The sequence below is a fragment of the Bactrocera dorsalis genome, chromosome 2 (genome assembly GCF_023373825.1).
Source record: "Bactrocera dorsalis isolate Fly_Bdor chromosome 2, ASM2337382v1, whole genome shotgun sequence".
NCBI classification, from domain to species: Eukaryota; Metazoa; Arthropoda; class Insecta; order Diptera; family Tephritidae; genus Bactrocera; species Bactrocera dorsalis.
In genome coordinates, this window is record NC_064304.1 from 24,899,012 (window position 1) to 24,922,351 (window position 23,340).

The following is a 23,340-nucleotide window of genomic DNA, read 5'->3' on the forward strand; positions in this document are numbered from 1 at the left end:
CTAAAAAGTTCCTGTACAGAATGATGGGTTCAAAAAAATCTTTCAAAGGACTGATTTCCTAGAAAGTCTTGCCACAAACTTTTCACCAGAATTTGAACTGTACATATCTTTAAGAAATATGTCTATAATACATCCAACATATTTGAAATATTCCAACAAAGTCTATTACGAAGTTTTCTGTGTCTCTTCTTACGTAAGTAAGTATCAACCAACATGAACAAAATATGAATAATTTATAACGTGAAGCAAATAAGAATTAATCAAGGGCCAACGTAGCAAACATACCACAGTTGATTTTGTTTTCTTTTCTCCAGAGAATCTACACAAAATTCAAAATATTTGTTATTTCATATTAAAAACCCAAAAGTGGCCAACAATTCTTAAATAGCCGAAAGCGCAGCTGAAGGATTTATTAAAAAATAACACGATTTATTCATATATTGCTGTTATACATACATACATACGTGTACATTAAAATGCATATATATTTATATAAGTCAACACAATTTTCCAAGAACATATGTATGAGACATGTGTTCAAAAACATGGCTCTTACCGTAGACAAGCTAAGCACCCCTGGACTCAGTTCTAAACAAGAATGACGGTTGAACACACAACAGAACTGAATTCGTGAATTTGTGCTTCAGGCTCACTTGTTCGCCTTCATTTTAAACGTACCTATCAACTCAAACAGTGAAGAGATTTTATTGCTATCCACTAAAAAAATATACAAGTATGTATTTGGGGTATTAATATATTGCTACTTATATTTCTCTAATGCATATATAGTGAAAATTTCAGACAAGTGGATACCAGTGCGTATGCGTGAACACATTTTGTTATATGAAATATTTCACTTAAACTAAAACAGAAATTGATTTAGACATAATGTAGTTAATAACACATTTTGAAAGGAAATTAAGATATATTCGTAATGGATTGCCAAGTATACCATACAATAACACTTTAACTCCATTTGGGTGAAGCGCTGTTTCTCGTTTTTCTATTATATATAAGATTATTCATGAACATTATTTACATCTATCTATAAACCATATATATTTAAGGTTTAAAATATAAAGTAGGAATTAATTATTGTTGGGTATTTTTTTCTGTTCAATTTATAAATACTGCTACAGTAAAGTAGAACTGATGTTTTCTGCCATACGGAAAACTCATAGCATATTCTGATAAATTCTGCGGCATTTCTTTTATTTATAATATAATTTGATAGCTAGGAATGAATTGAAACAAATCTTTTAGTGCAAATTTAGTTTGTCTACCAAACTTAGTTCAGATAAGCTGTCGATTGACTAAAATGTCATTAGATGATGGCCGTCAAACTTTTTAATCGTCAAAGCTTTACGCGGCGCAACACACTCTCCACACAACTAAAGAAATCCTCCAATTAGTTTGATAAACTTGATGACTTGGTTAGACAAACTACTAATATAGAGAAAGTTTCAAGCCCACCGTCTACCTACAAATAAATATATGTACATGTACATATGTTTGTAATATTTCACTTTGTTATTACAAACATTTTTCGACACGTCCTACAAGCAGCGATATTAATAATTATTATTAGGCAAAAGATACTTAAAAATAAATTTACCACAAACATTCATACATATATAATAGGTTCGGTTACGTTTTTCTGATAGATTGGTGAGCCTTGCATGCACCAGTTTTGGTCCTTAGCGATGCATTATGGAGTGATTGCTTTTACGTAGTTCATTAAAAGTAGTCATCATTTAGGAAACCAACGCTAGAAGTGAATTTCAGTTGGCCTCTTGGCCTCATTAACTAAACCTCTCTTAACAATGAGATGGAACTTTGTGTATTTTTGATCTAGCGCTTTGCACATGACTCTTGCAGTTTTGCATCCCGACAGATCATTCCAATGAATTTTATCCCTCCTCGCCATGCTCTTGTCCAGATCGTCACAAATACAACGCAAGGGCTTACCAATATCTAGACATCCCTGAACCATACAGATATATGTACAAATATCAATGTAGCCTTGTTGCAGCTATCGTTTGTTAACAAAAATTTAAACTGATTTATCAGCAACCAAAAATTCGCTTATCTTTATATATATAAATCTTCTGGCCGTGTGTTTGCCTTGGAATTGCTCCTAAACGGATGGGCCATTTTTGATGAAATTTTGTGTGTACGTTCAAGGAGATTCGGGAATGGTTTATATTTACAATTTGGTCCACTGGAAAATGTTTTTTAAATTATTTTTTCATTTTTAATCAATTTTTAAATTTGGAATGTTTGACCGATAGATGGCGCTCCCATCGCAGTATCCAATATTCAAACTTTAAATTGGCGTAAACGTGTATTAAACAAAACGATGCCAAAGTAAAAGGCGACATCTGTGCATCAAGTTTTTATCACATCGCTTAATATCTATGTATATAAAAGAAAGTGATGTTAGTTACTACACTTATAACTAGAGAACGCCTGGACCGATTTCGGGGATTACCACCAATTCGGAATAGGTCCTCCGCCCAAACAAGGAGAATACTTCTTTTTTAGGATATTCCAAAAAGTAACTTTTTTTCCACACAATTTTTTTTTTTCAATTTTTGTTTGTTTTGTCTTTCAATATTTTGATTTGTAAATTATTTGAATAGTTCAATTTCGGTCGCTTGCTTTTTTATTCCGGCTATTCAAAAGAAAAATTATTCAGTGAAAACTTTACGTGCGTTTTCACACAAAGAGGTCAATTGCAGATTTAAATTTGTTACGAAGCCACGAAGAGGTCGCTCTAATATCGGTCCATCAAAGTATGGCAGCCAAAGGCAAGGAAAGGCAAGAAGTACTCCCAGGATGCGGTGACATACGTGCGGAATATGGATCGCGGTCAATAAGCAAGCGATCGTCACGATGTCACAGCACGACTTTCAAACAACAGTTACGATGTTTCATGGAGTTTATCTTGGAGTAGGATAGGTATATTGTGGTACTGTTTAGATGCTAAATGTACTCTGTTGAGTGGCAAAAGAGAGGTTTGTCGCACGTACATATTCTTCTTTGGATGGTGGATAGTTGTCACACCAGATCAAATTGATGAACTCATTTCTGCGGAAATAAATGATGCAGAGAAAGATCCAGTATTATATGGTTGGTATGCCTGACAATAAATGCGCGAAAACATTATCCATGTGCTTTCTGAAACACAAGCTGGAAATGATGGATATCCACTCTATCGGCGTAAACATCGAAGTTAACAACACATCAAAGTTGACAACAAATGGGTCGTACCATATTCGCCACTATTGTCTAATTCACATTCAAAAGTCATGTGAATGTTGCGTATTGTAGTTTGGTGTAATCGATAAAATTCTTTTGTAAATACGTCACCATAGGAAGCAACATGGCGGTTATTGGTTTTAAACGACACGGTCGATACGTGAACTGAAATAAAGTGCTTTGTAGGATATTTCTTTTGAAATTCATGAACGTTTTCCGACTGTTGTGCGTCTCGAAGTTAATTTGGGAATGACCAAAGAGGATATTTCAACCAGAAATCAGTACAGTCAACAGAAACACCACCATCAACAAAATTAACATTAGCGAGTTTTTTCTCAACTTCCGTCAGTGATCCGTTTGTGAGAACATTGCTCTATTCGAAATACGTTGTTATTATACATGGGATGCATCATCGAAGAAATTGTTACGCAGAAAGCAGGGTCATCCAGTAGATGGACATCCAGGTGTGTTCTCAAACTAATGCATTAGAATGAAACTTACACAATCCACCCGAAAAACGAATGCCACTGAAGTTCACACACATTTTCGCGATGATCAGCCTTCAAATCCGCGTTATGGGATACGACCCAAAAATTACATTGCCGAAGACATTTTACATTGCATATACGCTAAGAATTGGAAAATGGGCCAATACTGATTGATACTTTCGCCATGGTCTGATATCAATCCCATATGCCGTTTATCAATTCACGAAAGATGGACTCATCACGAATGTTTATACGAACATTGGCCCAAACTGTCGTAAGTACGATTCCTTGAGTGTACGAGCAATCTTAGCTGCCACAAAATACAAAGTCAAATTCCAGGAGACTTGCAATCATACAAATCGATCGATCGTCTGACAATGAAGACGACACCGTGAATTACCAGTGGAAATTGAAAATTATTTGTAGAGGCCTGGTATTCCACCGCATCATCGCAATCTGATTGTGATGCACCTATCAAATATAAGGGACAGAATGCTTTGATTCTACGGATTTCTTTTGAGTTCTAACGATTTGCCATTTCGGTTCAAAAGTATTCCGTTTCCAGTGAAAATTGAATTTAAAATGACGATCAACAGAATAGTCGCATACTGGGTGGCATACATTTGAAAATGCTATGTTTTTCACACGGCCAGATATACGTGGCGTGCTCAAGAGTTGAAAAACCATCTTCTCTGTACATTTACACACCGGAACAGAAACCAAAAATTTTTGTTTATCAAGCTGCGTTACATTGAAGAAAAATGTAGACAAATAGCAAATAAATGATTATCAATAAAATATGAATTTTTGTCTTTTCATTTCAAAACACATAATTTCGCGCAGGACAACGGCTGCGGGGTCAGCTAGTATATTTATAATATTTAAAACACACAAAGCCATTCTTATTCACATTTAGTTGAACAATTTGTTGAGCGTTTTAACGTTTTTCTGTTTGTATAGTGTTAACTGCATAACAACCACATTACTAATTATCTGCTTAAATTCACTTTACGTTCTGTCGGTGTGGGAATTAAAGAAAACTCCCCTCATATCGTCCTTATTTAAATAGAAAAATTTGTATCTATCATTTAAAACCTACTTTTCCATTTGTCACATAGCGCTTTATAGTTCCCTATATTTACATAATAGAATAGATAATGAAACGATTACGTAATCAAACAAAATTTTAAGACCATTGTTCCCATTGGTAAAAACATAAACAAAACAAATAAGTTCCGTTTGTAAACGGAAATATGTATATTAACTTATTCATGAACATTTAAATACATATCTATGTGATATAGGCAAACAATTGTAAAACTCATTAAGATGTATAAACGCTCGTGTTACATATTAACAGAGAATAAATCACCGTTACAAGATACCATTAAATGCCTGTCTATGTAAACAGTAATCCTATCTGAATATTTCATTTAGATGTCGGCAGTCAAACAGCCGGAAAATGGTGTGACATGACAGGGTTAATCACATACAATGTCGATTAGTGAGGATGAAACTTAACTTTTTGTTGTTCGGGTGTGAGATTGAGTTGCGAATTTCATTGGTAAATTGCTTTATATATTTCTATATGCAAATATCCACTGCTGACGATGATTAGTGAGAATGGAATAGTTGAAGTATTTTGTCATCAATAAGAAAAGTTTTGTATCTTCCAGATTCACACGTAAAACCACAAACTATAATATTGTGTATGATTATATGATTATCTCGATATTTGATGACAAACAACTGATGGTGAATTAATGAACAGCAGTTAAGCAGTATGAATATGATAATATTTATGGATGATTGGTTGTCATTGCGTGGTTTGAGCTTTTCACAATTTAATTCATTTATCAATCGCACTATTGTCTATATAAAAAAAACTCCACATAGTTACTACTTAACTTTGCGTTTTGACTCTCAGATTTAGACTTAGATTTTAAAAATATAAATTTAGGTCATAGGGAGTTTTGACTTTGCGATATTCCGAGTTTATTATTTATAAAAATTTGAAGATGATCAAAATTTCCAGCACATATGTTATAAACTAAAGCGATAATTTATAGAAAATATTTTAAAGAAACTTTTAATTTTTCATCTTCATCAACTTAAGTTAAAAGTATAAATTCTCTATAAGATTGCTTTTCATGACTTACTTTCCTGCAGCTGAATTCTTGTTCCACTTGTAATGTTTCGCTGTGTCCCTTTTCAGTCAACGCATTGCGCAAGATGAACACCTGCATTTCATGGTGGTGGAGAGTGAAAATATTTTCAACAATCTAGTGTTTTATGGGTGCAACACCTTGTCATGTGAGGCTTATCTGCATTTGAAGTTATCGTTTTGACTCTTGTAACAAAACGGCGGTTATTTGTAACGAATTTATAGTTAATAGTTTTAATAGTTTAAGGATCACTGTGAATTATTAGTTTAAGCACATTATTGTGAATTATCGCAGTGTCCTTTACTCCCGACGTTCGCTTTCGGTGTCCATACTGTTGGAACTCCGATTATAAATCACTCAATTTCCGAACGCCGAAGAGATAGGCTGAGACACTGCGGTAAGTTGATCTTGCAGATCATTGCATATTTGTAATAACCCTTTCTTTATAGAAATAAATTGCTGTTGTTGTTATTGCTCTTGTATTTGTTACCGTATGCACGTGTACGAAATGTATGTGCGCATATATGGGCATTCAATGACACAATTAAATTCGCCAGCCAACGGAATTGAGACATCTTTATTTCGCAGATCTTTATTTCTTATTTGCGATCTTTACTTCGCAGTAGGATCTTTATTTGCGCATCTTTATTCGCAGTATCCTGTAATTGCGTGAGCTTTACTTCGCATCATCTTTATCACGCAAGACTATGCATTCATTTATACTGTTGCCAAATTGAGTGCAAACAGCCAATTCTTGCATTGCCGTCACTCCCGTGCCAGTGGAGTATATAATTTATATTGTAAAGCTTTATGGGATAACTGATTAGTTACGAGCCGCCATCGTGACACAACTTGTTAACGTGTCTATCGCCAAACGGGACGCCCTCCCGCTATCCGCCGTTACGTCGCCAAATGGGAAGCCATCCCGCTATTGCCGCCACGTCGTAACCGTGACGTTGTCAAACGGGAAACCATCCCGCTATTTGCCACCAACGTCGTAGCCGTTACGTCGCCAAACGGGAAGCCATCCCGCTATTTGCCGCCACGTCGTAACCGTTACGTCGCCAAACGGGAAGCCATCCCGCAGTTCTTAGTCACCATCGTCATAGGTATTATATTGCCAGTGGGAAGCCATCCCCCTATTCGCCGCCAAATCGTAGCCACCACGTCGCCAAACGGGAAGCCATCCCGCAATTCTCCGTCAACGTCATAACGTTTTATATCGCCAAACGGGACACCTTCCCTCTTATTAGTCGCCATCGTCATAGGTATTGTATTGCCACCGGGAAGCCATCCCTCTATTAGCCGCCAAAGTCGTAGTCGCCAACGAGTCGCCATCCCACTATTCATCGCTAACATTAAAACGTTTATATTGCCGAATTGCCGATCATATTTGTGTAACATTTTCCTTCAAGCCGTCGTATATTAACAATGGAAAACTCAACTAGAAAGAGTATGCGAATTCAACAACAAGAGAGCCTTAGTAAGTCAGTTTCAATTGAAGATCAAAGAATGGATAATAATGATGTGGATAACGGATCCGATCATCAAGGTAGTGCGTCAGCTAACTCTAGCGCATCTACTAAAGTTACAGTAGAAAGTCAGCAACAAATGCTCGTTGCCATGCAAAAGCAGATCAATGCCCTGAGTAGTCAGCTGCGAGGTACCCAGGTAAAGTTGAAGGAAAGTGAACGTCAGTGTGAACTTCTGAAGTCCACGATACGTGTAGAGGACGGATCAAGGTCAAATTCCATTGCGACCTCAGTGGACCCCGTTGTAGATACCGCTATACAACCTGCAGCAGTCTCAACGCAGACAACAGCGAACTCGCAGAATAGTTCGGACAATTCCATGCAGTCTACGTCAACGTATACAGCCGCCACGCATACGTATACTCAGCGCCCTTTTGAAGGTACTACATCGCCGATCTTCACAGCCACCGCCTCTTCGATAGGTACTATGCCTTCAACTTCGTTACAGTCGCAGCCATTTATTAACGTTACACCAGACAGTTCATATCTGCTTACACTACCGAGAAAAATTCAAGATTTGCCAGATTTCGACGGACGCGCAGAAGATGCCTATGTTCGCCGCCGCCTTTGCACAGTCAACTGCATCATACAATTACTCGAATTTTGAAAACAATCAACGTCTACAAAGATGTTTAAAGGGTGAGGCTAGAGAGACAGTGCACTCACTCCTAATCCATCCGGATAACGTTCCTGCCGTTATGGACACTTTGCGATTTCGATTCGGTCGTCCAGAATTACTTATCAAATGTCAGCTGCGCCAAGTACGGGAGATGCCACACATATCAGAATCCGCCATAGACAAAATGATTCCTTTCTCAGTCAAAGTAAAAAACCTAGCCGTGTTCCTACAATCAGTAAATGGTCAGCAGCACTTGTGTAACCCAACGTTGTTGGAGGAGCTTGTGGGTAAGCTACCCATGAGCAAGAAACTCGATTGGGCAAAAACCTCATCGACGATACAGCCATATCCTACAATCAAAGATTTCAGTACTTGGCTTAGTGGAGTGGCCGATCTAATATGCACAGTACAAGATAGTGGGCGGACTCATTCGACCGAACCAAAGCGCCGCGTCCTTCTACAAACCGCAAACAACGCCAGAAAAATCCTATGTCCACTGTGCCATGTTGGACACCACATCTTCGATTGTGACACGTTCAATTCGCTAAGCATCCGTGACAGATGGAGCAAAGCCAAGCTCCTTCGCTTATGTTTCTCTTGTCTTCAGGGTGGTCATACCACAAGAGATTGTCGCCGACGGAAAACCTGCAGAACGAACGGTTGTCAAAGAGTACATAACAAACTGTTACACGAGCCACCGAGGAGCTTGTCAAAGATGCAACGGGTTGAGATTCCATCTGGACCAACCACAGCCGATGCAGTACTCAGTTGTGCAGATAGTGGAATGAAAAAACAAAAAGTGTTGTTTAGAATAGTTCCAGTTACAGTGCATAGCCACAAAGCTCGTATCAAGACCTTCGCTCTACTGGATGAAGGATCATCGATAACTATGGCCGATTTTTCTTTGATTGAGCAGCTCGGAGTAAAGGGTCACCAAAGCCGAGTATCCTTACAATGGTTGGGTGGAAGAGCTGCTACTGATAATGCAACTATCGTCGACATCGAGATTAGTGGTTCCAGTTCAGGCCAGAAATATAAGTTGCATCATGTCTACGGCATCCAGGATTTACAACTTCCGATACAAAGTTTACAGAAAGCTGACGTAGATGAAGCTTGCTTGAAAAGGTTGCCTATTCAAACATACGACAACGTTCCAAAGTTGCTTATTGGATTAGACCACAGTCACTTGGGAATCCCTAGTGAAATCGAAACCCTACAATATAATGGTCCTTATGCCGCACGTACTAAGTTAGGTTGGGTCGTCTTCGGGCCGACTGATAACTTTAATCAAGGGAAGACGTCGTGTTTGCATATGTCCGTCTCGGAAGATAAATATCTGCATGATGTGGTGGCCGATTACTTTAGTGTCGAGAGCTTCGGTGTACGTCCAGCACCACTCGTCGAGCCCGACGATGATAAGAGAGCGCGTCAGATACTCGAGTCCACGGTCACGAAGGTTAACGGACGTTTCCAAGCCGGTCTCCTGTGGAAACGAGATAATGTTCAGCTCCCCGACAGCTACTCCATGGCCGAGAGAAGACTGGTCGGAATCGAGCGTAAGATGAGGCGAGACGAAACATTTGCCCGAGAGTATCGTGCTATCATTCGGGATTATGTTAATAATAATTATGCCAGAAGGTTGAGCCCGGAAGAAGCTGCAATTACTTGTCGAAGAACATGGTACCTTCCACACTTCGGTGTGATGAATGTCAATAAGCCTGGTAAACTGCGCCTAGTGTTTGATGCCGCCGCAACCGTCAACGGTTGTTCACTAAACAGTTACCTGCTAAAGGGTCCTCAACAATATCAACCAATGCCGACAGTACTTTTTAATTTTCGTGTTGGCGCAATTGCCATCGCCGCCGATATTAAGGAGATGTTTCACCAAATTTCTATAAGAGAAGAAGATAGAAGTGCCCAAAGGTTTCTTTGGAGGGACGGTAACGAGAAGATTCGTCCGGACGTATACGAAATGTTGGTGATGACATTTGGAGCCGCATGCTCGCCTTGCACGGCCCAGTATGTCAAAAATATTAACGCACTTGAGTACCGCGAAAGCTGTCCAAGAGCCTACGACTCTATCACAAAGCATCACTATGTTGATGACTTCGTGGATAGTTTCGACAACGTTAAAGAAGCCATTGAAATAGCCAATGAAGTCAGACTTATTCACAAGAATGCCGGGTTTGAACTACGCAACTTTTCTTCGAATTCCCTAGAAGCCAAAATCGCACTGAATGGTTATAAACCGGAACAACTGACAAATAGCCTAGTCACATTAGCAGTAGAACGCGTTCTTGGAATGTATTGGCAACCAAGTAGCGACGTACTTAGTTACACACTCAAATTTAACAACGTGGACGCTGAAGTCATCAGTGGACACAAACGGCCGTCGAAAAGGGAGCTACTAAGCATAGTCATGTCAGTATTTGATCCGCATGGGTTTTTATCCAAATTTATGGTCAACGCAAAATTGTTGGTGCGCGAATCGTGGCGTTACGAATTGCGGTGGGATGAGCCTCTGCCTGAACCTATATGTAAAGAGTGGGACAAGTGGCGCCGTCAGTTGAAAAATGTATTGAATTTTCGAGTCCCTCGCCACTATTTTGCTCGTGGACCACCTGCCGAAGTGCAACTTCACATCTTCGTAGATGCCAGTGAGGATGTATTTGCAGCTGTAGCCTACTGGAGAGCAACATATTCAGATAACAAAGTTTGCGTCGTACTCGTATGTGCCAAAACGAGGTGTGCTCCACTGAAACCAATGACTATTCCACGCCTTGAATTGCAGGCAGCCGTCTTAGGAACTCGACTGCTAGAGACTATCGCCAAAGATCATTCAGTTGAAATCAAAAAACGCGTGATGTGGAGCGATTCCAAACAGTTCTGAGTTGGATTAAATCGGGAACACGTCGCTACAAGCCATTCGTAGCACATCGTGTTCAGAAAGAGTGCGAAGAGCTTCGCCCGAAATTTGTAATGTTAGCCACGCCGTCATGTGTTATAGACATGACAAGATTTTCAAGTTTAACTAAGCTAAAGCGAACGGTCGCCTGGGTCATCCGATTTATAGATTTGTGTCGTCACAAGAAAGTGGAAGGGTGCCTGACCGCCGAGGAATTGAAAGTAGCCGAAATTTTCTTATGCCGCCTTGCCCAATCTGCCTCGTACTCACTTGAGATTAATCAATTGCAAGAAGGTGGAAATGTAGTGAAGGGGTCTGAGTTATACACACTCTCCCCGTTTATCGACACAGAAGGTGTTATGCATGTTAGCGGACGTATCGATGCTGCCAGCTGGCTTCCGTATGATACCACGCGACCTATTATCCTAGCACCAAATCATGATCTCACTCGTTTGATCTTACTGGACTGTCATAATCGGATGAAACATCAGAACGTGGAGGCGACGATATGTGAGGTTCGGCAAAGATACTGGGTGCCGAACATACGACGTGCTATGAAGAAGATCATATCGACATGTCTTATTTGTAAAATTTCCAAGTGCATACCCTCACAGCCTATGATGGGTCAATTACCAAAGGATCGACTAACGCCGTTCGTGAGGCCATTTTCTTACACAGGTATTGATTACTTTGGTCCTCTCAACGTAACGGTTGTTGCCGATCTTTCGACTGATGCATGCATTCTTGCAATTCGAAACTTTATCAATCGTCGCGGTATGCCAGTAAGGATTCGTAGCGACAACGGTAAGAACTTCGTAGGAGCCAACAATGAAGGAAAACGATTTTCCGAGGTATTTGATTGTCATCGCATTCAGGACGATCTTGCTGCGAAAGGAATCGAATGGATATTCAATTGTCCGAACAATCCTGCAGAAGGTGGCATATGGGAGCGTATGGTAAGGGGTGTAAAGCGTGTCCTCAATGTAACTTTAAAGGAAGTTGCACCTCGCGAGCACACGCTACAGAGCTTGTTAATTGAAGCCAAGAACATCGTCAACTCCAGGCCACTTACACATTTGCCGCTGTCATCAGATCAGGATGAACCGCTCACTCCGAATCATTTCTTGCTTGGTACTGCCAATACTTCGCAAACGCCAGCCGTTCATGATGTCGTCACGAAACCCTGCGCACTTGGTAAACAGTGGCGCATTGCCCGACAGTTGAGAGACACGTTCTGGAGACGATGGATTCTTGAGTATTTGCCGACACTTACGCGTCGAATGAAGTGGTGCGAAAGACCAAAACCAATCAGGTTGGTGATCTGGTATTTGTATGCGACGTTAACATGCCGCGGAAGCAATGGTGCCGTGGTCGGGTAGAACCGGTACAGCGTGGATCTGATGGCGTTATCAGGAGAGCCGATGTACGCACCAGCAGTGGAATCCTTCGTCGCCCCGTGTCAAAGTTAGCCGTTTTGGACGTGGAGTAAGTGAATCGGAGCGATTCACGGAGAGGGGGATGTAACAAAACGGCGGTTATTTGTAACGAATTTATAGTTAATAGTTTTAATAGTTTAAGGATCACTGTGAATTATTAGTTTAAGCACATTATTGTGAATTATCGCAGTGTCCTTTACTCCCGACGTTCGCTTTCGGTGTCCATACTGTTGGAACTCCGATTATAAATCACTCAATTTCCGAACGCCGAAGAGATAGGCTGAGACACTGCGGTAAGTTGATCTTGCAGATCATTGCATATTTGTAATAACCCTTTCTTTATAGAAATAAATTGCTGTTGTTGTTATTGCTCTTGTATTTGTTACCGTATGCACGTGTACGAAATGTATGTGCGCATATATGGGCATTCAATGACACAATTAAATTCGCCAGCCAACGGAATTGAGACAACTCTCTCGTATATAAGCACTCAGACGAACATGTATTCATACTTATGTATATACACAAGTGCCCACATTCAAGTGTCATAGAGGAAAATATTTGGTATAAGCAAAATTGAAGTCGCTACTCGTATATAACCATGTACCCTTTTGAATGTATTAATTTATAACTAGTTGATGATTATCTTGAAAACTTTAAATATATTTTATTTTTATTACTTCTTAATTATTCATAATGTGTAAAACTTTTCAAGTTTTGAAAGAAAATAGAGAAATTAATGAGTGTCATAATATCAATAGTGTTCCTCGAGAATAGTATCGTCTTAGTGGAAAACGCATTGTTTTAAAATTTTTCGAAGAATTAATTGTTTGTTAGCTGCCTTTTATGTTGACTTAAACTTGACTCCCCATTGTCAGTACTAATAGACAAACGCATTCGCAGACTCTTTGATGCAAAAATATTATTTGAAAACTTGTTTTATACCTTGAAAACTTTAAGATTTATATGCTTCTCAGGTATTTAGGGATATTAAAGTGTTAATAGAATGTAAAAGTTGACTTAGAAGCTTTGCTTAATTTTGATTTGAATCCTTAAGTGTAGGTTATGTTTATTAAAAAGGTTTATAAAATTGTCAAGGTCAATCTTATCTAACCATGAGAACTTCACATTTTTTTTTTCAATTTTTCCACTCACTTTATAAAGTCTAGTATATCATATTACTATATGATTTGAATATTATATATTCGTACTGATCATTACAATAACGCTGTTAAGCTCTACACACATACATAGCATAAATGCAATTAGATCATTATAATCTAAAATTTAATTAAATATTGTAATGTTACTTAATAATGGCAGAGGTAAAGATGTGTTATTACGTGCGAATGCCTTAGTTGAAAATAATCCTACCTCCTCAATGGTCCATCAAATATTCCAGCGCGGATTTAACGACAGTAAATATGTAAATGACACCGCCATGTGAGCGCGTGTTAAAACTGTTAATAATAACAATTACAGTAAGCTTCTTAAAAATCGATTATGTCAACCAATTTGAATACCCTACGGGCACCATACTGTGCCACGTCCTTTATTCGGAATACCAACAATGGAAAGTTTTGTACAGATTAACTCCTCCCCGACAGCCTTTTCATATTAAAATCTCGCAGCAAGTAAACTCCAAAACATTATTCATAACATTCATTTTTATACCCTGAACAGGGTATATTAAGTTTGTCACGATGTTTGTAATACCCAGAGGGAAGACCCTATAAAGTATATATATAAATGATCAGTATGCCGAGCTGAGTCGATTTAGCCATGTCCGTCTGTCTGTCCGTCTGTCTGTATATATACGAACTAGTCCCTCAGTTTTTAAGATATCCTTTTGAAATTTTGCAAACGTCATTTTCTCTTCAAGAAGCTGCTCATTTGTCGGAACTGCCGATATCGGACCACTATAACATAAAGCTGCTATACAAACTGAACGATCGGAATCAAGTTCGAGTATGGAAAAATTTTAAATTTGATAATGTTTCTTCACAAAAGTTGGCACAGGTTATTTTCTAAGACAATAATGTAATATACGAAAAAATTGTTCAGATCGGCTTACTATAGCATATAGCTGCCATACAAACTGAATTATCAGAATCAAATGCTTGCATGGGAAACTTCCTCATTTGAGGATATATCTTCACGAAATTTGGTATGAGTTATTGTTCATAAAATTAATGTAATATCGAAAAAAATTGTTCAGATCGGTTCACTATAGCATTTAGCTGCCATACAAACCGAACGATCGGAATCAAGGGCTTGTATGGAAAACTTTCGCATTTGACGTGCTCTTTACGAAATTTTACATGGATTACTGCTTAAGGTAATAATATAATCTCCGAAAAAATTGTTCAGATAGGTTCACTATAGCATATAGCTACCATACAAATTGAACACATTGTTACTAAAAGAAATGCACCTGTGAAGGGCATATTAGCTTCGGTGCAGCCAAAGTTAACGTTTCTTCTTGTTTTTTTGTTTAACATATGTCCACTGCAGATTCCATTAGTTGCATGTCAAGTTAAAATAAACATTTGTAACAGTTCATGTACAGGTTTAGTATTTCCGGGAAAATGGAAGAATATGTATGTGTGCAGAAGGATTCCATATCACATACATTTTTTTCAATTTTATACTCGTGAAAAGAACAAACAACAACAAATACACACTAAATATTCTGTGCCGAAATGTATGTTTTTTTGTACTATTTAACAACTCTTGTGTAAAAAAAAGTAATATCATCGGAGTTCGCATACAAATTGTAAGTTTGTTTTAATTCTGTATCTATAAAAAACTGAACAATTCCACTTTGATGAATTGAAACAAATGGCTCAATATAGTATGTTTATAGATTGTTGAAGTATACCAAGCAACGCATCGTGTCGCAAATAAATTAATACGATCTCAAAAGTTTATGAATTGGACTTGGAATTGTTTCCGCATCCACCGTATTCTTCAGATCGGGCTCCCAGTAACTGTTTCTTGTTCTCTAACCTTAAGAGAATATTTGCTGAGAAGAAATGTAGCAACAATGAAGAGGCAACTGAGGCTTATTTTAAAGTAAACATATTATAAAAATGGTATTGAAAATATTTTTTTACCGTTATAATTGCTGAATTGCCCTTCAATATTAATATATTGAAAAAAAAATAAGTTAAAAATTAATAAGGAATACGAAAAGACTTATTCGACTACCCCATAGAAAATAAAAATTTCCGATTAAGAATTAAAATCATTATAGTTTATAGCTAAATCTGTAATGATAGTGCCTTTTCAGAATTATACTATATATTTACAATAACCAATTTTGTTTGCCTCAAACATTAATTAATTTAAGTGAAGAAATGGATCCCGTAAAATTGTAGCATATTAACTATAGAGCGAGCGTATTTTCCAAAGTCGATGAATGATAAGTAAGAAGTATAGATAATATAATAATTAAATATTGATAATATAGTAAGTAATTTTCAATGAAAAAGTACGCATTTTGGAGCATTGCGATCATACAGTGGTTACTGAACTATAAAATTTCCAATCAACAAAGGGGCTCTCTACTAAAGAGCCTACTGTAAATCTAAATCCAATTGATTATTTAATCTAAACACACATAGAAATTCATATTGTTGGCTATAAGCATGATTAAATTGACACTTTCTTATCTTGACGAAAAAAAATTGCTTTCCTAAATATTTCAAAGAACGAAAACTAAAAAGCAGAAAATATTTTAATTTTTCCAATTACCATTCAAACTATTTTCCAAATGTTCTCTTAAACATTTACTTTATATTTCGAGCTACATTTCATTATATTTCTTGGCGCTCAAATATTTACCTTTCTATTCTGGTGATAAGTTTTCTTCACTGCAGCCAACTTTTTTGTTTACTTTTCAGCTTAGCAGAGAAAATACGAGAATTGTGTGTACTTATATCTGGGTGATAACAAATTTAATTTTTGTTTAGTTCTTTTAAACAACATGTCTGAAAAACTCAGTTATTTTCGTAATGCCTACAGATGTAAATACATACGTATGTATAAGCTCCTTGCCAATAAAGTAAAAAGTTTCTGACACCGAAAGCCTCAATATCCATTTTTTGCTCATATAAAACCAAATGCCAGACAGAAAATAGCTGTCATTGAAAGTTAAAACAATCCGAAAGAAATAGGAGTCTGTAGGGAATATATACACACCAGACTTATATGCAATTATTTAACCGACCATCGACGGCTGAGCTGTCCAATGAGTTTGATTTTGATAAAAGAATAAGAGATTTGAGAACAAAAGAATAAAACGACAAAAGTTTTTATATAAATACAAGTAGATCAAGGTAACATAAAAATATACTTTACCACTTTTCCAAAATGGAAATTAAGCCAGACACGCTTAGTCTAGATAAAGTTTTTCATTCGTTAACATAACGTCATCTCAAAGTTTGACTTGTTAATGACGAAAATTAGAAAAAAAACACAAGTAGCGGCTTAAGAAATAAAATTAAATCAAATTATTATTTTTTATTATACGCCTAGTCACACTGTTTGTTAAAAAATACCTACACGGTTGACTATAATTAATAAAGCTAACCTTATAACACCTTCAGGTAAGTTTTTACCAGATTTTATTCATTCTTGATAGCTTTTAACTCATTATATTCATTGCTTTTTATTTGTATACTGGCATCAAATGAATTTAAAATTATATTTTATGGGAAGTAGGCTTGGTTCTGGCCCAATTTTGGAATTTTCAGAATGTAACATAGAACTGTCAGAAGAATGTTATGTACCAAGATAGATTGAAACAAGTTCAATGATATGTGATTTTACCTAAAAGATGGCGGTGCCGCGCCTATCGTTGAATTTTGTTCCTGGCTTCATAAAACACTCTTGTATCATCCTAGGTGTAAAATTTAATGTCTATGGCGTATTTCGTATTGATTTAACGCACTTTTAGAGGTTTTTAACAGTACCGCTTTATGGAGAGTGGTCGGAGTGAACATCCGATTTCATTCAATTTCACACTATCGGTAAAAGTTCTCAAATTACTTGTTCTAGGCTTGATTGTTGTAGCCCTAGTGGTTTGAGAGATATGTTAAACAAACTTATTAGTAGTCTTTTTCGAAGTTTTTAGTCCGCAGATGTCCCTTGCTATTGCGATGGTTTGTACCAAATAAGAGTTTTATATCTTAATATGTAGACTAGTTATGGCACTTTATAGGTTTTCGTTTAATGGCTTTTTGTGGGCGTGGAGAAATGATGGTGTTTCTTGAAATTTATTTGCTACCATTACTTAAGAGAATATTTCATATTTGATTTATCGAAAACTCTTACAATGCTATGCTTAAATCATGCTATCGTTTATCATAATTCTTTCATAATACTAATCACCCACAGCCAAGCTATTTTACACCAAATTACATTGCAGGTTTATTTAACCAAAATTGCATTTGCCTGCGGCAAGATTTGCTTGAGTGAAATTTACTCACATATAACAGATATGTTTGTGTATACATACATATGTATATACTGGTATATGCTATATCCTAGCACCTCAACACTCGCAACAAAAATCATCTATTTGCAAATCGAAAGTGCAAAAGCAAAACAGAGAATGTGCTTCGTTGATTAGGACAACCAAAAACCGCATACTACACAGTCAACTGTTAGCTTAGTATTTTGGAAAAGGTATTTTAGTAAAATTGCAAATATTTCCTTTGCAATAAACAAAGCTATTTCTTTGGGAACATGGATGCAGTTAAATAGTTCTTAGTTAGAAATTGTATTCGTAGGATCGAATTTGTATTATATATCTTCGGTGCCACTAAACTAGATTAAGTTTGAAATGAACTGTTTTTGTGGGTCATGTTTCTTTGTCGGTCTTTAAAAAGTATTGTAAAGAGATAATAATGCCTTAAAACAATATGCAGTTGTGTGTTGAGTTTATTGACTTTAGAAATATATACTAACGCAGAGAAAATGTCTGATGTTGAAGTCATATAAAGTAAATTGGAGAATGTTTGACCTTTAGCAATTTAATTGCTTCTTTTTCAGCCACTATTTGGTATCTTCATACCCAGAAGAAGTTATTCTTTTCTAATTTAAAATGCATGAATCGGTATAAATAAGTCATGAATAATTTAAGCCCATAACATTTCCCTGTCCTTCGTGCATGAATTTTATTAAACTTCCAAATTTAAAAGTTTTAAGTGCACAAAAGAATTTCTTTAATTTGAGGAAAGTCGGGCTGAATGTTGACGGAATAATGACAAGACCTGTAGGTAAAAGATTAGAGTACTTGTTCAAAGAAATTGTGACAAATAATAAAACGGAAGCTTTAATGTTTAGAAAAGAGCAAACGGTTAAAAATGTTGGTCGTAAAATCTTGGCGCCAAGCAAGTTAAGGCAAAAGTTCACTCCACTCAGCCAAATGGCGCCGCATATCAAATATACGCTGTTACAGAAATGAGTTCGGCGCTATTTCGTTATGTAAGACTATGTTTAACCTGCTGATTTAGGAAGTGTGAAGATTCATATGTATTTGTTGGTAAAGTGTCAAATATTTGGCATGTGCAAAAAATATCTGTTATTATCCCAGATGGAAAATGTGAAGAGGAAGGGGCGACAAAACGCAAACAAAATCGGTGTTTATTTATAAATAGTTAGGAACTTTTAAAAAATTTGCAGTTATTATGTATTGTGCACAGCAAGCTGCGTAGTGATTGTAACAAATCTACATAACATATTTGTATTGGATGTTGTTGTAGGTATATATTCAGGAGCAATGTAGTTGGAAACGAGTTGTGGTTACATGTCTCAATCTCTGAGATGTAATTAGTTTAATATTAAAAGACCCTTTTAGGTTAGGTTATGTTAGATTAGTAGACTGATCAAAGAACGCACGTGGGCTGCTGTATGTAGTTCTTTGTGAAGCAATAGAAAAGAAGAACTAGAAATTAGCAATACGCTTAGTAGCCAATACACATTTGCGCAGGCGTGCCCGCCATTTGTTGAGATGTCTGAAAGTATGCGCTCTCAAGTATTTAAGTCTTGACCTCCCAATCGCAAAGAAGGAGTTGTTGCTTCCACCTCATCTTCTTATATACGGCTTCTGCGGTTGGCGTCTGATAGGATTCCCAACCTTACAGCATGAACAGCAATAGGGCAATGTCCTTTTAAATTATGGTGCGGCATTTCAAGCTCCTTACATACAGCTGCAACCGAAACCATTGGTTTTCGGAAAATGCAAAAGAACACCTGGTACGATGAGGAGTGCCGTGCCGCAACGGAGTGAAAGCAGACTGCCTATAAGCCTCTTCAACATTCGGTTCTATCGAGTGTATAATGTGAATGACTAAAGCCCACCGTCAACAAATTGATTGGACCTTATCAGTGTAACTTTAAACCAGGAAAATCAGCAACTGACCAGATATTCAAGTCAAATCTTAGAAAAGACCAGTGAAAAGAGAATCGACACACCCCACCTCTTCGTCGATTTCAAAGCTGCTGTCGACAGCATGAAAAAGAGCTTCTTTTTGCCGGGATTGCTGAATTTGGTATCCCCGCAAAACTAATACGGCTGTGTAAGATAACGTTGAGCAACACAAAAAGTTTTGTCAGGGTCGGGAAGGAGCTCTCCGATCCGTTCGATACCAAACAAGGTTTCAGACAAGGCGACTTCTTCAACCTACTTTTGGAGCAGCAGAACTAAATAGGGAAGGAACTATCTTCTATAAGAGTGTACGTACAGCTTCTGGTGGACGCCAAAGATATTGATATCATTGGCCTCAACGCTGTCGCTGTTAGTTCTGGTTTCTCCAGAATACCTCTATAAGTCACTCATTAATCCCGTCCTGCTATATGGTGCAGAGGCATGGACGATAACATCATCTGATGAGTCGACGTTACGAGTTGTCGAGAGAAAGGTTCTGCGAAAGATTTATGGTCCTTTGCGCATTGGCCACTGCTAATACCGCTTTCGATGGAAAGATGAGCCGTATGAAATATACGACGTCATTTACATAGTTCAGCGAATTAAAAGACAATTTTCTTTATATCAGCTTATACGTAAACTCCGACAGCCATTCAGGTCTTTAACTACTCCACCGCAGTGTTAGATATCTTAATAGATGACAGTTGTGTTATACACTCGTGGCCACGCGAACCTTACCAATATACATTCTTAAATTTTTTTCCCGTCTTTCTCGATCGTTTATTTTTTTGCTGTGTAAAAAAGGAAATATTACAATCGAGACATTTAAAACTACTCTAATCAGCGCTTTTAATTCGCATGCATAATTTTCGTTTTACTTGCTCACTTGCTCAAGCAAATGCTACAAAACCTTTAACCCTCAATGCACGTACGCTAGAACCTCATTTAGATTTCACAAATTAAAGAGTCAGAGAATGCCATGATGTAACAGGACGAATCGTCTTCTATACTGATTAGCATGGATGAATGGAAGTTGAATGCCTGCTGTGCGGTTATGAGCTGTGTTCTGATCTGAAACGGTATACATATATTTCTAAAACGTTCTTATTGTTTGTGTATTTAAAATAATGCTGCTAGTGATCTAGGTCCGAGAGAAATTTTGGCTCATAATACAGCTTAAAATTTTTATAACAAAAGTCATTCCACTTTAACTGCTTTTCTACGGTAAGAATCATTAAAAATGCCAGACAATTTATTTTATATTATTACTCGCTTTTGAATTCGCAACTTGTCATTTATCAGTTTCAGTAAATAAGCACAAAATGTAACACTAAATATTTACGTAGATGCACGCGTCTCCCGCTTGATGGCACTTTTGGCGCACTTCGTCAATTTGATTATCTTGATATTTGATGAAAAGCAACTGGCTGTGCTTCATTCATAAAAGTTAAGCAGCAATTTACACAAATAATATTAATGAACTGCGAAAGTGCCAAAAGCTCTACAAAATTTTGCGAATTAAATTGGTTGTTAATCGAAGCATCAATATCAATGATTAAGCTTATCAACAGAGACACTTGCGGCAAGCGCTTTTTACGTCGTAGGCGTTAATAAGTTTCGAAACGAATTTGTATGACCAATTTGTATTGATCAATTTGACAAATTTAAGGGCAGTTGGTTGCTAATGATTTTACATGCAAAATGCCACACAATTTTGAAATCCACACTTTTTGAGATTAAGTGGCAATATTAGTTTCAGGAATTACACTATTTTGAAATTTTTCAGTATTTAGTTTATTTATTCTTATTTTTTTATTTATTATTATATATTATGTTTATTTCCAGATTACAAGTAAGGCATTGCGATTTCTCCTTCTCCGGGAATGGTATTTATATTTTAATAAAATTTAACAGAAAATTCCATTCAGGGATAAATTCTGCCTATTTACGGGGATGAACAAAAACATGTTGTGAGGAAAACACAAAATATTTTTTAATGCCTTCTCTCTGCTTTCATTTATATAATCGCTTCAGGTAGAATAATTTTTATCGTCCAGAAATAGATTTTCGTTTTTTGCATACCTGTGTGTTTGATCTCCTGCAGTTCTCTGAGAGAGAAATTTGAGAGTGCTATGAAAAGAGAAGTGAAAATGAAGCTTAAAAAAATTAATTAAATAGATGCTTAAGTTTATAAAAAATTTACGAGTTCATAGATGGGCGTAATCGGACCACCGCTACGACCCCTTTAACTGAAAATATTTATATAAAGTGCTAAAACTAAGCAGTAAATTAAGATGTAAAGCTGTAATTTAGTATAGAGGATCGCAACATAAAGGGGAAAATGTGGGCACAAGTTTTTGAAAAAGTGGGCGTGGCCCTCCCTCTAACAAGTTTAAGGTTCATATTTCCTTACAAAATATATAATATACATGTATATACCTTAGGTATATGTACATACAAGTATAATAGAGCAAAAACTTATAGTTTTATCACTGAACATGCTTACTCGATAGTCCATATTAGTAATTTAACAGCTCCGAAATATAATTGAACTTTCCAAATATGATGGTCTTATACCTTTTTTACTCCCCAAACTTTTACGCATTCTCAACAAAGCTTCAATTGTCGTCTGATAGATTTTAAATACAAATACAACTATATCAATAATTATATATTCCAACTGTGAAGTCCAGAATATTACAGTAAATACACTTAGACTTCAAAGCAAACAGCAAAACACAATAATTCATCACGGAAAGCCTGAATTTAGAAGCATTATTATTTAAATAGATTTTCTGGCTAAATTAATTAACCAAGTTACTCGCTCAGACTGCTGAAATGTCAAGTGAAACGTTCACCAACAAACAAGTACTTGACATGGTATTTCAAGATGCTCAAAGCACTTAATAAAGTCTACTAAAATAGATTGTGGTTGCATATGTGCGTGATTGTACATTCACACTTATATCAGCGCAGAAACAATAACGAAGCCAACATACTTGCATCAAACATATATACGTATCTACTTGTATATAAATAGATATACAAATATATTAGAAGTCATTAGTTCGTAATAATCTGGAATTTAATTAGACATTCTAATGTTACTGAATAATGACAAAGGCTACATATATGTGCTGTTATTACGTGCAAATGCCTTTGTTGAAAGCCAACCCATCGGACCATCGAATGTTTCATTTGACATGAGAGTAAATAAAGGATTCAGCCGTTTGGACTCATATTTCAGACGCCAGACATATGGTAGCTGCTTTCATCTCCATTTGACCTACTTGCGTTAAGAATTGAATATCCATCTTTGTTTAGATAACCAGGCACAACACAAGGCATAAATATATACAGATTATGCATTTGCAGTGCGTATTTTATACCGAATAAGCCTTTTCGGAGTTCTGTTTAGATTCACTTCTCCAGCATAAGCTCTTTATCATAAAAGCGATGTCATGTTGATGAAATATATCAGCAAAAAAAACTCCAAAAC

At 36.8% G+C, this 23,340-nt stretch overlaps 3 protein-coding genes across 9 annotated transcripts in view; all 3 read left to right on the plus strand.

The window, feature by feature from the left end:
- Positions 1-23,340, plus strand: part of LOC105231074 (serine/threonine-protein kinase 32A) — a 198,607-nt gene that overhangs the window by 120,783 nt on the left and 54,484 nt on the right. The window lies entirely within an intron of this gene.
- On the plus strand, positions 8,250-10,955 carry LOC125776575 (uncharacterized). The gene has a single exon (XM_049449515.1). It carries the CDS (start codon positions 8,250-8,252, stop codon positions 10,953-10,955), a length of 2,706 nt encoding a protein of 901 aa, XP_049305472.1.
- On the plus strand, positions 11,045-12,784 carry LOC125776209 (uncharacterized). Its single transcript, XM_049447210.1, has 2 exons — positions 11,045-12,699; positions 12,752-12,784. Exon 1 carries the CDS (start codon positions 11,045-11,047, stop codon positions 12,347-12,349), a length of 1,305 nt encoding a protein of 434 aa, XP_049303167.1. The 3' UTR covers positions 12,350-12,699; positions 12,752-12,784.